We start from the raw sequence: 14,055 nt of genomic DNA, 5'->3' as shown, positions 1-14,055 counted from the left end.
AACCAACGTCACTAGAATATTTATGTACCTAATTGATTAAGATGTACGCATATTAATTACAACGGCCGAGCAATTGATAATAAATATTAGCGACAAATTCTTAAAGTGAATAATTGTAAAAAAAAAAAAAAAAAAAAAAAAAAAAAAAAAGATAAAATCATCAAACAACCACTGGCGATATAAACAGATCAATAAAACACCCAAAAACCAATACCTAAAGCATTTTAATTTAAATCTAATGTAAATAGAAAATTATCGATGAAAATAAGAGCTTTTTACTTTCTATTTGTTTACCCTTTTACCGCTTGTGGCACAAGGGTATATTGACTATGTATGGATGTATGCAACATTCAGAAGGACTTGAGATAGACTCACTTTCTAACTTGTTCAAGATTTGTCTGTCCCTCTGTCCGTCTTGATTTCTTGTGTTCAACCTACAGGTTTTCAGAAATTGTTGATATGTTTTAACACGGACGCTGGCTCGTGTTTTGATTCAAGGACGCAAACTATTGAAAATGTTTCGGATCGGATGACTTTTTCGCTCTTTACTTACCATATAAAGCCTTAGCTTGAAAACTCATTATATGGATAACTATAAGGTGACATAGACTATATAATGGTAGGCGTGGTGACTCACCGTAATATTGTTAGTCAATTTTTTTATTGGTTGCATTGATTAGAGAATAAAAATTCCACTTATCATTCATAATCTAATGAAGGTATTCGGAAATTGTTTAGAAATTTTATCATATCGACACAAAGATTAAATGGCGCAGAGTAACGGAAAAATATTCCTGGAATACCTGCAACCTCCAGCAGTGGACATGAGGGAAATGTGTGCACCTCAGAGTTGGTTTAAAGCGTACGATAAACTTTTCTGCAAGTGTCGTGACGAAAGGTATTATATAATGTTATGCCTCTAAGCCAGACTGTTTTGTAATTTCAATAAAAATTTTTTATTTGTAAAATAAGGCTTCAATACCTTGAAATGGAAGACTTTATTGTGTTTGAGGTTTAAATTTCTTCGAACAACTTATGTTAATAAATATGTGCGCAAATTACTACTATAATAAGAGGCAATCAATCAAGATGAATGGCTCGATCTTATCAAAGCTATAGGTAAATCAATAAACGCAAATACGATCCGACATTATATTCGCCTACTTTCAAATTTAGCTAATACATTTAATTTTCTTAAAATGAACAACTTAACAAGTAAAATGCATTATAGTCGGGCAACGCGAACACTTAATTACCGTACACTCTTCCACCTAGTAGAATCCCTCATGTATCCTTTTGATAAAATGCCAAAAATTGCGTCTTGTTTCCATATGAATGCATTGTTTTTATAGATTCAGACCCAAACGATGACCTTGTAGTAGTCCGAATCTACCATGATTAAGTCTTATGTCAAACTACAGTCATAGACTAATTTTCATCATAAAATATTAACAATTAAGACGCTTTTGTCACGAAGCTTGATGAGAGCCCTTACATGATATGAGTTATGTCAAATTGTTAATTAAATTATTAATTAATTATTCATTTTAATGTTAAATTATAAGTCAATTTTCATCGTTTAATATTTTATTGACATGCAAAGGTTTACTTCCCGCAGGGACACTTATATGGGAGGAAGTTCAAAAGATTTGCTTCATCTAACCCAAATTATTCACACTTTTCCCAAAAGCGATTTAATTTAATCCGTTCATTAAAAACGGCTCATCATTTAGCCAAAACAGATCATTGCGCCAAATTTCGTCAATAATTATCAAAAATTGCGACTTTTAGGCTAAAGGAAAGATTATATTAACAGAGATCTGACAGATAGACGGGTAGAGAGCTACAATAAAAGATGGGTCTTTCTACAGTCCTTATTGGTTTAACATACAACAACAACCGTTCAAAATGAAAGAACACAATTGTTACCCTAAACAATATATATATATATTGGTTTTCAATTCACTAAGCATAGATGGAAAATAATTGGTACCCTGTTAAGGGTAAAAGAACTGCTATTTTTATTTAAGAGCTATAGATAGTTTGAAAAAGGGTTACGTTTTATTTTTAGAATTGTATGAATCGCATAACAGAGTTAAAAAGAAAGTCGTTTAACAAAATGCATAAAGAGAACACATATGTTATATATAATATAAAAATATTTATAAGAGTAAAATAAAGATTGGTAATAAGCTTTTTTTTCAATGGATATTTTCCGATGCCTTGTTTTTTTTTTTTAATTAAAACGATTTAACCATAAATTGAAATCTACAAAAATTATATAATGCGACAAATGTTTGACTTAGTTTTCATTACATTGAACGAAATATAAGAAAGATAAGAAATAAATATTATACGGGGTGATGCGAAACATTTTCCTGATTTATTTAAAATCAAATGGCGGAGCTTCGCGGCAGGTATAGGGGCCCATTGGAGCTATTATAACTTGTAATAATAAATCATTGCGTTTAGGGCCCACTAAATGAGGCGATAGATTTATGGAAGATAAAGCCAATTCGTCGTACGGGATTAAATTGTCCATGTTAAGAATTCTGTGTTCGCGGGAAAAGTACTCGGTACGTTCGTGTAACGTTAATATATGATTGACTTTATTCTGAACACCCGTAATGAGAGCAGCAATCTGTAATTTTAAAATACACGTTAAGCCACGTCGATAAATTTAATAATAATATTTTTACTTTGAAACGTTGCTCCTCTATTTGCGGATACCGACAAGTTACCCTTAAGCGTACAGTATTTAGTGAGACTTCGGGCACGTCTTCTCCCCAAACCATTTTAGCTCTACCGTATTTTACACCTTTTGGATAGAATTCTATCTCCCAAGTTATAGGTTGATCTGCAAAATCGCGAAATAATATTCGAATAAACAATACTGATTATTTTTATTGCGGATATGCTTACAGTAGGTAAAAAGTGTGCTGAATATCCGTATATCACCTTCTCTTTTACAACCGTTTTCTCAATACTCGATTAATACGATTTAATCGAGTATTGTTATGTTATGTACAATAAGAGTGCATAACATTCGTACTCACCATCTTCTGTCTCAGCAATATGACCTTGCGAAAAAAAGCATTTTACATAGTAGACGTAATTATCGAGCCGATTAAAATTCTGCACTTCAATTCCGACGCTCCATGTGTCATTCAAATATAGACGGGGTGTAAATTGCAAACAGCCTTCCGGACTATTTCGTATTTCCATTACGCGCTCTTCTTGACCGGATTGATACGACATGCCAATTGCTAAACGTTGTACTATGAATTCTTTATGATGTTCCAGAATCGGAAATATAAGCAGATGGGCTAATTCACGTGGTGTCATCATCGGAAATCGTATATGGAAAACGGTTTGCTCGATAAGATTAATAAAATGTTCCTGTTTCTCATTGCCCGGTATATTTTCATCGTTGTCAATTAAATCTTTGCGCCGCAGTAACCAATTTTGAAGTATGCTAAACAGTTGATATTCGCTACTGACTACTAAGTCGTTTTGTTGCAATAACAGCACCATTACAGCTTCGTCCATTTCGACGAAATCTCTTGCCTCGGACACCATTTCAAGGTTCCATTTTAGAAAACGTTTTAAAGCCTCCGTTAGCTCTATGTGCTGTGGTGTAAAAGCGATTGTATATTGCAACCAAGAAATCAAAAAGCCTTGTGTAGCAGCTTTTGCGATGTGCTTCATCATATAATCCACACATAGTTCCACTAAGTCTTTAACATTATATTTATGTCCTAAAACGAGCATAGGCATCACCGTACTAAGTGATATATTCATTTTACCCACATATAAGTATTTTAAAAATTGTGGGAATACGGCTTCACAGCAGGGCTCCTCTACCAATTCAATAACACGTTTGCGGCATTCATTCCATTCGGGATTCATTAACATAACTTGAAACACATCGCTACTGGCACATAAAATAACTCGATGCGCTGGATATTGTTCTTCTCCCACCACCAATATAATATCGGACATTAACTGCTCGGCATATAGATTAGCAATCTTCTCAAGCACACTGTTAGAATTATTCATAACTTGCTGTAATAAAATGATATATAGAAATTATAAATTTCGAACTATATTTCTCTTTACCACGCTATTAGAATCTTGACTATTTTGCTCCTCCGGTTCCAATTTAGTTGACATTTTTATTTCCAGGCTATTGTACATCAACTTTAAAATATGTTCTCCGTCTTTACCTGAGACTAAATATTCCAACTTTATTTGGCCACCTTCCTTTATTTAATTTTTTGACATGATTAATAATTTCTCAAAATTTATACAATTCATACGATATTTGCAATTAACAATTTTTTTAATTGGGTTTATTATTATTATATATATTTTTTTTTTTATAATAAGAAAAAATCGTCTACAAATCTGAGAGAGAACGTTTTGATTAAAGTAATTAAAAAAATGCAAAACTACGATACACACAACTAGATTAAAACACGCGAAAAATGCAATCATTCAGTTTCGACAATAAATTTAACAGATTGAATATATTTTCGAATTTTGATTTAATTATAATTTAAAGAAAATTCTTTTCTTTATTATAATGTACTATCTTTTTTACACATTTATTGTTCTCCAGTGCTGCTAAACTGTAGAAACTAGAAATATATTTCTCGGTTTTTTACGATATTCTCCATACGAATGTTTCATTTCTATTTTTTGTGCAAGACACGTTTCGTTTTCAAGTCTTTATTTGTGACTTTAAAATATTTTGAATCGAAGGTGATAACTTTTTGAAGCCCCTCCCATACAATCATCCCAATTCTACGAAACCTCAAAATTCAAATGGCAAAAAAAATCTAATAGTCCAACCTCTTTCTACGAAATTTTAAATCGATATCCTGATTTTTGCAAGCCTGAGAGCGTCAATAACAGACACCACACAGACGGGCAGACATGGCGGTACATACGTATTAACGCCACAGCGGCAAAAATATTATTATTAAAATCTTATTATATTTAGAAGCCAAAAAAAATTTTATTTAAAAGTTTAAAAGGTTGCTTTTTATTGGTTATTTAATGGATTTTTTTGCCGCGATGGCGTTAATACGTAAGTACCGTTGGCTTAATCAATCCAAAATTTAATGCTGATCAAGAATATATAATACATACTTTGCAGGGTCTCTGAATCTTCTTTTTGGGCGTTGCAAACATTATGATAAATGAGAATACTCGTCGTATTTTCGCGGTGTGTATAATAATGGAATTAAATCTAAATATTGATACAAATTTCTAAGTTGGCGATCCGACTTTCGAATAACCTTTAAATAAAAAATTATATTGCACCAACAATAACTGCAATTAATTTCTATCATTATGTTTTTCTATGTTTAGTGATATTACATTAATTTCATGCTTCTAATTTACTTCAAGAGGCAAGATTTGCCATCGATAATATATAGATATCATCCATATAATAACTGGCCAAGAACTTATATACTTAAAAGTAGTTTTTGAAGTTTGTTTCTGCGAATAGAACTTTTTTACTTGTTTTTTTCTTTTTTTTTTTTAATGTAAGAATTAATTCGAAACCATTTTCGATTTTCCTTTATCTCAATTTTGCAGATAACTGTACGGAAATCACAAGTGGACTAACTTACATCCTTTCCAACAAGTAAATATATTACGGGTTCTACAAATTTCGAAATAAACACTTAAATTTTTATTATTATTCTCGCGATTATTCATATCAGCATTGATTTGCGATAAAAATCGCTGCGTTCATTGAAATCAACTAGTTGGGAGATTTTTTACTCTCTAGCCTCCTCCAGATTTTTATTTCACAAACCCGAGATGAAAGTTAACTAAAATATCTCTTTTTTGAAAGTTAGAGTTTTTATAGAGGCAAACGATGGCACAGAAGATCGTTTTCATGCTTTACGTTTGCGGATCTTCTCTCTTCCCCAATTTTCTGAAGATACAAGTCTTTTTCGGAAATTACAAATTTTGCTACTAAGCCAGCAAAAGATGAAATCGTACGAGTAGTTTTTTATTAGACCGTACACTCCTTGTGTTTCAGTGTATGTTAAGTTAGTGTGCACACAGAACACGCGTAACACGCAGAAGGGCTTAAGATAGACACGCGTTTTATTGTCATCATGATCACGATTCGCAATCATAATTTGAATTGATCTAAGTCCGTCTGATGTCTGTCCATGCAATGTTTGTGGTCAAGCTATATGTAGCTATTTTTGAGATATTTGATGAAATTTGGTGCAGGGACCCAAGAACAAACGCTATTGGAAATGGTTCGGATCAGACCGCTTTTTCGACCACATTCCGCATACCATTCTATTCTGAAAAGTCCGTTGTATGGAAAAAATGGCAATTTTACAATTTCTCCACAAATGTGACTAAGTAGTAGTACTTCGGCATTCTAAATTGGTATGAAAATTTTGGACCGGCTAAAGAAATTTTTAAATCCCTTATCATATAGCGAAAAATGAATTTTCAACGTTAGGTTTTAATATGTACTGATAAAAATTGACCCGTAATAGTAATTTCATAAAAAAATAAAAAATTGTGTTAGACAATGTGGAGTAGGAAATTTAATAGTCGATCTTGCCCGAATATAACAAGAATTTACTTACTACAGTTTTAGCATAGAACGTAGGCCATGCTGAGTAGCATTAGATGATACTGCGACACGCTCATGTTAAACATTTTAATTACTTTCATTTATTACGGGAGAAAATCTTAATTCTGCTGAGGCAAAAAATTGATCAAAACATGAATGAATGTCGATAGAAAATCTCGCTTTAGTAAATAAGCCTATACAGCGATTCATACAAATCGCCAATTCAGAGGATGCGATAGCTCCCTTTTGCATGCAAATACATCTTAGAGTTTCAAATTGGAAAGAAAACAATTCACGTTAAGGTTTATTTTAAAAAACAAGTATTTATATGTTTTGACCGTTTGAGAAAGTCTTCTGGAAATGTGAGAAAAGGGCAGGTAGGTTTCTATTAAACTCAGCAAAATTTGATAATAAAAGCGAAATGATGATTGATAACTTACTTTAAATTAATATTAAATCTGGATGTTAAAATTATTCAAAAAGTAAAAACATCAATTTAGATCGAATTTAGAATGTCTGTTGTATGAAAAATCTATAAACTTTTTGATATACTCCAAGGCATAGGGAAATATACAGCAAACTTTCCAAACCTGCAATATTAGATGCATCAAATCAACATGGAAATTAAAAAAAGTACAAGTTACACATATATTTTTTTTCAAATTTGCCCTATAACTTATAGTTCATCATGGCCTGCCAATTTGTATACGTAATTTAGAAGCTCAGGAAGAGAGCGGCTATCGTCGTATTCATTTTGACGTTTTCCATCTTTGTAAGCAAACAAAGTAGGGTATCCTTCAACTTGTTGATCCACGCACAACTTACGGTTATTAGGAGCCGTACAATCGACTTTGGCAATAATTACACTTTTTTTAATGCTGCGTATTTTTTCGGCTAATTTATCCCAAGTCGGGCTAAGCTTTTGACAATGGCCACACCAAGGAGCGTAAAACTTAACAAACGTAATGCCTTTGGCTATAGATGTCTCAAAGTTGTCTCCATTCAATTGCAAGACTTTGGACTTGTCATCCTCCTTCTTAATTTCCTCCTCCTTATCTGTGGCGGCGTCCTTATTGCCGTCAATACCCAACATTTTCTTAACGTAAGTCTGCAGGGCATCATGATCACGACCACCAGAATATTTTTCAACCTTTTTTCCATCGTCAATCCACAATAACGTAGGATAACCTTTGACTTCAAAGTCTTGACAAATAGATTTATAAACTGTGCAATCAATTTTGGCGATACTGACATCGTCCACATTTTCTAAACTTTTAGCTAATTCTTCCCAAGTAGGTGCCAATCGTTGACAATGGCTACACCAGGGTGCATAAAATTTAACAAAATGATTACCACTCGATACGTGTTTAGCAAAGTTATCTTCGGTAAGTTCCACCAATGCACCTTTTACAGTTTGTGGACTTTCCATTTTAGAATCTTCATCCATTATCTCATTTAGTTCCTCCAAGTTCAATTGTTGATTAATAAACTCCGTAATAGCTGGCATATCTCTGGTACCCTTGAATTTTACTGATCCTTTTTGACCCAATTTGAAGAAACGTAATGTTGGATAGCCCGTAATTTCATGTTGTGTGCAAAGCTCATGCTGCTGGGTGCAGTCGACTTTCGCTATGACGACACGTGGATCATCCTTCACATTCATCATTTCCGCCAATTGCTCCCATAGCGGATGCAGGCGTTTACAATGACCACACCTAAAAATAAAGGTCCCATATTAAGTAATCTCTCAATTATTAGCAAATTGATAGTATTTTTTAATCATTATTTAGAAATGGTATCGGCTTTCCATATTATCATTCACATATATCAAACGAAGCAAAGGAAACTTTCTTCTTAACGCGAAGATTATGTGTAAAAGTACGCATGTATGCGTATATGAAAGATTATAACAACATTAACGTGTACACATTTAGGGCTCAAAGCAAACAAACTATACAATCGCCAAATCAGCGGCTATTTTTATATGTGATAACAATTTATTCTTTCTTTTTTTTCGTTTCTTACCAGGGCGCATAAAACTTAATGAAGTGATTATTTTTGGATATAGCCTCATTAAAGTCGTCTCCCGTCAACTGTACAGCAAAATTTGTTTCAGATTCGACAATCTCTTCCAAAGCCAACAATGGCAAAATTGTTACTACCACTATTAGACCACATAAACTTTGGCCCTTCATGTTTTCAGAATTGAATAACTTATTTATATATTTTTTCTATTTCTTCAATATGCAAATTATGCCGTCAAAATGAATGTTTTCAATTAATGTTATTAAAAGACCGGTAAAAATTTTTACTTTTTCACAAAAGAGAAAATATCAGTACAATTCAATCCTTGAGCAATTGCTTAAGCAGAAAGGCAGTGTTGTATTCTAATTTATAAAGACACATCACACATATGATACTTTGACGTTTTGGTAAAAAATCAATAAAATATATAAAATTTTGACAATTGATAAATGAAACACTTGCTTAATTCCCATAAATCCCAAACAATGTAATCGCACATAACTTAAAAGCTGAACGCAAAGCATTGAAATGCACAAATCTGATAAATTTATACGCATGCGCATAAGCTTGCATGCATCCATTGCAGCATTGCAGCATTTCCAAAAAAAAAAAAAAAATTAATTACACAAGACCACATTATTTTGCTGCAATAACTCAGTGCAAGCTGTATATTTGTATGTTTTTCTTCTTTGTTTTTTATTAGTTATCATTGCAGTAAAGCGCTGTACGGAATGAATCTATCGTGCACTGAAATATCGAAACATGAGTATTAGTTAAACTTGTCCGGAAAATTGGAAAAGTTTAAATTTTGCTGCATAACTTAATATTGCCGCATAGTTTAATATTCAAAGTACGATTTTGTTGCAATATAAAAGATTATTAATTACTTGCATATATTGTATTACTGTTTATTTTTAACTTACTAAAATTACAAAACATCGTTTACTTAACAAAAAATCAATTTTCAAAGAAATTTTTCGTTTTATTTCTATTTATCTTATTGTGTGGTTATGTTCTATGATTTTGTCCCAATAATGCAAGCTGTATATGTTCATTGTATAGATTGTATATGAGAAGCATTTTTCAAAAGTGCTCTTCATGTTTGTTTACACTTGAACGCCGATGGGTATTAAGGGCACGACGCTGTACGTTTATCTGCGCATTTGATAGCCTCCGAGAAAGCTTACTTATCACACTTAGGGGGACGGTTGTTTTCGTGTCGCCGAATATGGCCCCGATATTCGGTTGAAGTTCAAAAAAAATTCGCCCCACAGCGTGCGTAAGTATGAACGCTCAACAGTATGATGTCCATCGTTCAATTTTAGCTCTACGCGAGTGCAAAATTTCTTTGAACATTATGCGTAGTTGTAGTTTTTTTGATCACTTCGTTGAATGCCATTATTTTGCAGCAAATGGTTGCCTGTAAGAGCAAACTACGCAATTCAGATCTATGTAAACGCAGCTGATCGGAATTTGTACGAAGACTACTGCAAGGGAATTTGAATTGAGATGATTGGTCGTCACTTGTGTTTTCCGATATGTTTGAGAGCTTCATTTTACTTTAAAAATTCCTTTTAAAGCAAACACTTAACAGAACAATTTCTTTCATTTCGTTGGTTTTGTCCGGAAGTTTCTTTAATATTATTGTATCCTCGGGGTCTTTAATTCCCCGTCATCTTCTCTAAGTCCATTTTCGCTCTCCTTACTCTCCGCGTAGGAAACATTATCGACGGCCTAGAAATAATTACAGAAAATATATAATAACTTATCAATACTTGGAAAACTAGCTCTACCTCTCGCTTTATAATATCTTTAAGATTTTCATCTCATCTTGAGGGTAACTTATATAATAATGGATCAATTTCCATGGAAATATCTTTGTCGTCGTGGGTTTCCGAATAAAAGGTCTCGTCATCATACTCACCGTCTAACTGATAATGTAAGTTTTTTCGCCTTCATTTCTGTATAGTATTCGGATAAGAATCGATACACATCGATCATTGGAGTGATAACAATTGTTTACCATTTATGAATATTACACCGCCAACAATCTTTATTACCATTCGGGACAATTTCTTTGATAGGAAAGGCGAAACAGCAATCACTACAACAATGCACGAAGTAAATGCATTCATTCCGCACAGCGCTTAAGGCATGCATTGTGCTAGCGCATTATTCCAATTGGTTTTTCCCTCGCAGCATGAGTTTACACACATTTTATTAGTAAGTGCGCCAACAAGTGAAATGGACATAGCCTAAGTTGATAATCTTTTCATTTTTGCAAATAAGCTTGCGAGGAAGCGAAAACGTGCGACTATCTCACAAGTGAATGTTCTGAAAAACATTTTACAAATTCGCAGAAAAGTACATTTGCTGCATAAACTAAATAGATGCGATATAAGGGACGCGAATAAAGCATATATACGGGAGAAAGAAAAATTGTAAATTTTTTGTAGGTCACATGAAGTTCAAGTTAAAAGACAATTCCTTTCACTTTTTTCCCCCTGGATGAGCAAAACTACTTTGCTTGGGTCACGCTCATCGGAGAGGTCGCTAGATCGTAGCAATTACTTCTGACCAATGAAATGATTTATTAGGATATCAGATTATAAGGTATTTCATATCACAAGATATTTGAAACGTATTTTCTACCATTACCACCCTCCGCATTCTATACTTTTAAAAAGCTGGCAGTTATTTCAGCCAAACATTTAAAAAACCCGCAAAATCTGCTTCACTGATAAGGCAAGCAACTGCATGAAGAGCATTTTCCGATTATCATGTTTAATGATGTGATAGCAACAAATGAAAATGTTCGTATAGACGAGTAATGAAACTGACAACAAATGCACCTCCCTAATGATTTCTTTCTCGCTCTCTACAAAATGCAATTTTATGAAGAATTGCTTCAGTTCTGTATAGAAGTTGTAAGCAAAATCCTCGCATTTGAAGCCACGAAAACCTGACGTACACCTCTCCCCTCTCTGCAATCATGATCAATAATCGTGGGCTGAGATTCTAGGGCTTGCGTTTAAGTTTCAAAAATATTGGACGACGTTTATTTCCAGCAGGACATGATGTCACCTGCCAAATAGCTGATGAGACCATTCATGAGAAATTGTAAATGGCAATTTTGCTGGGAAAATCCTATATATTATATGTCAAAAAGGGAAGCAACTTTATCAATTTAAAAATAAGCGTATTTTTGTGTAATTTTTGTTTTATCTCTTTTTTTTGAGATGGAAGTTAAGGTAATAGAATAGGTTCAACGACACATTTGAACATAGATTTAGGTATTGAAAAAAAAAAATTCGTTTTTTAAATAATCCGCAAAGTATTGAGTATTGAAAAAAAAAATTTTTTTTTTTTAAATAATCAAATATACCGACACTGCAGATTTTCTTTCCAAGCATCTTTGCGAGTTGCGCTATGTAAGCCTTCGTATGATATGAACTCACAGAAGTATGCTATCGGTGTTTGCGAGATTCACTCGTTTCGACCAAGCTGAGCTATTTTTATTTAGGAACGCTTTTAACCCTTTTTAGAAAATTTTAGGCAATTTCTCAGGGCATCTATTAGCGGACTAAGAAAGTTTAAAGTCAATTCACAAAACTATCCGCCATAACTTCCCAGAAGAGCTTTTTTTCTTTTTCTTAAGCTTTTTTCTTTTCGGCGGCAAAATCTCTTTCTATTTTTTCCGCATAGCCTAGAAGGTGCAGGCCATCTATTAAACTGATACATCAAAAAATGTGCAGTGGCTTCCGTCCTTTAGTTCACTCATTCTATTCAACTATTCTACTATTATCTTTTCCTTGGTAGTAGTTTTTAGTTTGTGCCAGCTCCCAGCTTTATTTAAAAAGAGTTTTAAATGCATTCAGAATAGCAACAAATAAATGATTTCTTAAAAGTGAAGTGCTTATGAGAAACGTTTGAAGTTGAGTAGTATTGCTTAGAGCCTGAAAGAATTAGAATCGAATGAAATGGAGAGGAAACTCTATTGGGAGTAAAATGTACTCTTTTCAATTGTTTGCGAAAGAAAAGAAAATAATATATAATAATAATAATATATACATATATATATATATATATAAAATAGAAATGACAGTAAACTATTCAAAATCAGGTTCATTTGAAAATAAGTTAGAAAGTGGAAAATGAACGATCCTGCGTTTAAAATCGGACCATTATACCAAATGGCTTCAGCATTTACTGGAGCTGTTGTGACTGCGGTAATAAGTAAGTACGAAAATTGTGCTGTTTAATAATATATTAATAGATATATTAATTAGTAACACCGATGGATGTAATAAAAACCCGAATGCAGATGCAACACAGAAAATGTTATATATACTGTAATGGTTTGATGGATCATTTTTATGTGGTACAAAAGTCAAAAACACCAAAGATAAAAGAGTCGACAATGTCGGTCAATCTTAAGGGAATTACAGAAACGTTTTTAAACATTCGAAAATCTGAAGGTGTAAAAGGTTTTTGGTCAGGTCTAGGACCAACGCTTTTACTAGCTTTACCAACTACGATTGTCTATTTTCTAACATACGAGGAATTGAAAAAAGAATTACTTAAGTTAACACATCATATCCATGACCGTTATATGATAGATGCAAGTTTTTTTGTCCCACTTGCCTCCAGTATGCCAGCACGTTGTTTAGCAGCGACTGCAAGTACACCATTCGAAATGGTACGAATCAAAATGCAGTCAGGACAAATGAGTTACCGGCAGTTAGGCGAAACATTAAAAGAAATAATAGATACTCGGGGCATTGTGGGCTTGTGGCATGGTTTGCCACCCCTTATAATGCGAGATGTACCATTTTCGGCAATTTATTGGACTACTTATGAAACCATTAAATCCCAGTTCCCAGAGTACCGATCGAAGTTTTTGTTTTCGTTTATTTCTGGCGGTATATCAGGGATGGTAAATTTTAAATTAACTTTAAAGTAACTGCTTAATATTTTAAATATTTTAGTTGGCGGCTACTTTAACAACACCTTTCGATGTGGTAACAACTCATGTTCAATTGGAAATTGGTGAGAAAGTGGTGCAAAAAGGTGCTAGAATGTAATTTCGTATCCGAGTCGTTGTGATTTGATTTATTATAAATACATTATCGTTTTAGCAAAAACTATTGAATCTCTTTCTATAGCAAGGCGCTTAAATGAACTGTATCGCAATCGTGGCATGAAAGGAATTTTTTCCGGGCTATCGATTCGTCTCTATAAGGTGGTGCCAGCCTGTGCTATAATGATATCCGTATTTGAATGCGGCAATCGTTACTTTTATAACTATGACAGACGTAAAAAATAAAATCGTTTTACATAAATTTTCAATTCAAAATATTACGTTCACGATATCGTAATCAGAAAAATGAAAGGCTTCAAAATTAAAATAT

At 33.2% G+C, this 14,055-nt stretch overlaps 3 protein-coding genes across 3 annotated transcripts; 1 reads left to right on the top strand and 2 right to left on the bottom strand.

Annotated features, from left to right (window-relative positions):
• Nucleotides 1–2,273: 2,273 nt before the first annotated feature.
• LOC119640878 (BTB/POZ domain-containing protein 17) lies at nt 2,274–4,357 on the bottom strand. Its single transcript, XM_038039203.1, has 4 exons — nt 4,120–4,357; nt 3,057–4,065; nt 2,700–2,857; nt 2,274–2,641 (listed from the first exon to the last, which is right to left on the bottom strand). The coding sequence occupies exons 1-4, from the start codon at nt 4,195–4,197 to the stop codon at nt 2,384–2,386; spliced, it is 1,503 nt and encodes a 500-aa protein (XP_037895131.1). The 5' UTR covers nt 4,198–4,357; the 3' UTR covers nt 2,274–2,383.
• Nucleotides 4,358–7,243: 2,886 nt separating this feature from the next.
• Nucleotides 7,244–8,886, bottom strand: LOC119640931 (thioredoxin domain-containing protein 5 homolog). The gene is made up of 2 exons (XM_038039333.1): nt 8,645–8,886; nt 7,244–8,334 (listed from the first exon to the last, which is right to left on the bottom strand). The coding sequence occupies exons 1-2, from the start codon at nt 8,812–8,814 to the stop codon at nt 7,296–7,298; spliced, it is 1,209 nt and encodes a 402-aa protein (XP_037895261.1). The 5' UTR covers nt 8,815–8,886; the 3' UTR covers nt 7,244–7,295.
• A 3,912-nt stretch (nt 8,887–12,798) lies between these two features.
• Nucleotides 12,799–13,970, top strand: LOC119639846 (solute carrier family 25 member 40-like). The gene is made up of 4 exons (XM_038037921.1): nt 12,799–12,880; nt 12,934–13,580; nt 13,633–13,714; nt 13,783–13,970. The coding sequence occupies exons 1-4, from the start codon at nt 12,799–12,801 to the stop codon at nt 13,968–13,970; spliced, it is 999 nt and encodes a 332-aa protein (XP_037893849.1).
• The last annotated feature ends 85 nt before the right edge of the window (nt 13,971–14,055 follow it).

This window comes from Glossina fuscipes, unplaced genomic scaffold (genome assembly GCF_014805625.2).
Source record: "Glossina fuscipes isolate IAEA_lab_2018 unplaced genomic scaffold, Yale_Gfus_2 0, whole genome shotgun sequence".
NCBI lineage: Eukaryota > Metazoa > Arthropoda > Insecta > Diptera > Glossinidae > Glossina > Glossina fuscipes.
This window is presented reverse-complemented; position numbering and strand designations above follow the sequence as displayed.

Coding starts and splice junctions, on each gene's coding strand:
- LOC119640878 (XM_038039203.1), bottom strand. CDS start 4,197: ATGTACAATAGCCTGGAAATAAAAATGTCAACTAAATTGGAACCGGAG. Junction 4,066..4,119: donor GTCAAGATTCTAATAGCGTG/GTAAAGAGAAAT, acceptor ATTTTATTACAG/CAAGTTATGAATAATTCTAA. Junction 2,642..2,699: donor TAGAGGAGCAACGTTTCAAA/GTAAAAATATTA, acceptor TTAAAATTACAG/ATTGCTGCTCTCATTACGGG.
- LOC119640931 (XM_038039333.1), bottom strand. CDS start 8,814: ATGAAGGGCCAAAGTTTATGTGGTCTAATAGTGGTAGTAACAATTTTG. Junction 8,335..8,644: donor ATTAAGTTTTATGCGCCCTG/GTAAGAAACGAA, acceptor CTTTATTTTTAG/GTGTGGTCATTGTAAACGCC.
- LOC119639846 (XM_038037921.1), top strand. CDS start 12,799: ATGAACGATCCTGCGTTTAAAATCGGACCATTATACCAAATGGCTTCA. Junction 13,581..13,632: donor CTGGCGGTATATCAGGGATG/GTAAATTTTAAA, acceptor TAAATATTTTAG/TTGGCGGCTACTTTAACAAC. Junction 13,715..13,782: donor TGAGAAAGTGGTGCAAAAAG/GTGCTAGAATGT, acceptor TTATCGTTTTAG/CAAAAACTATTGAATCTCTT.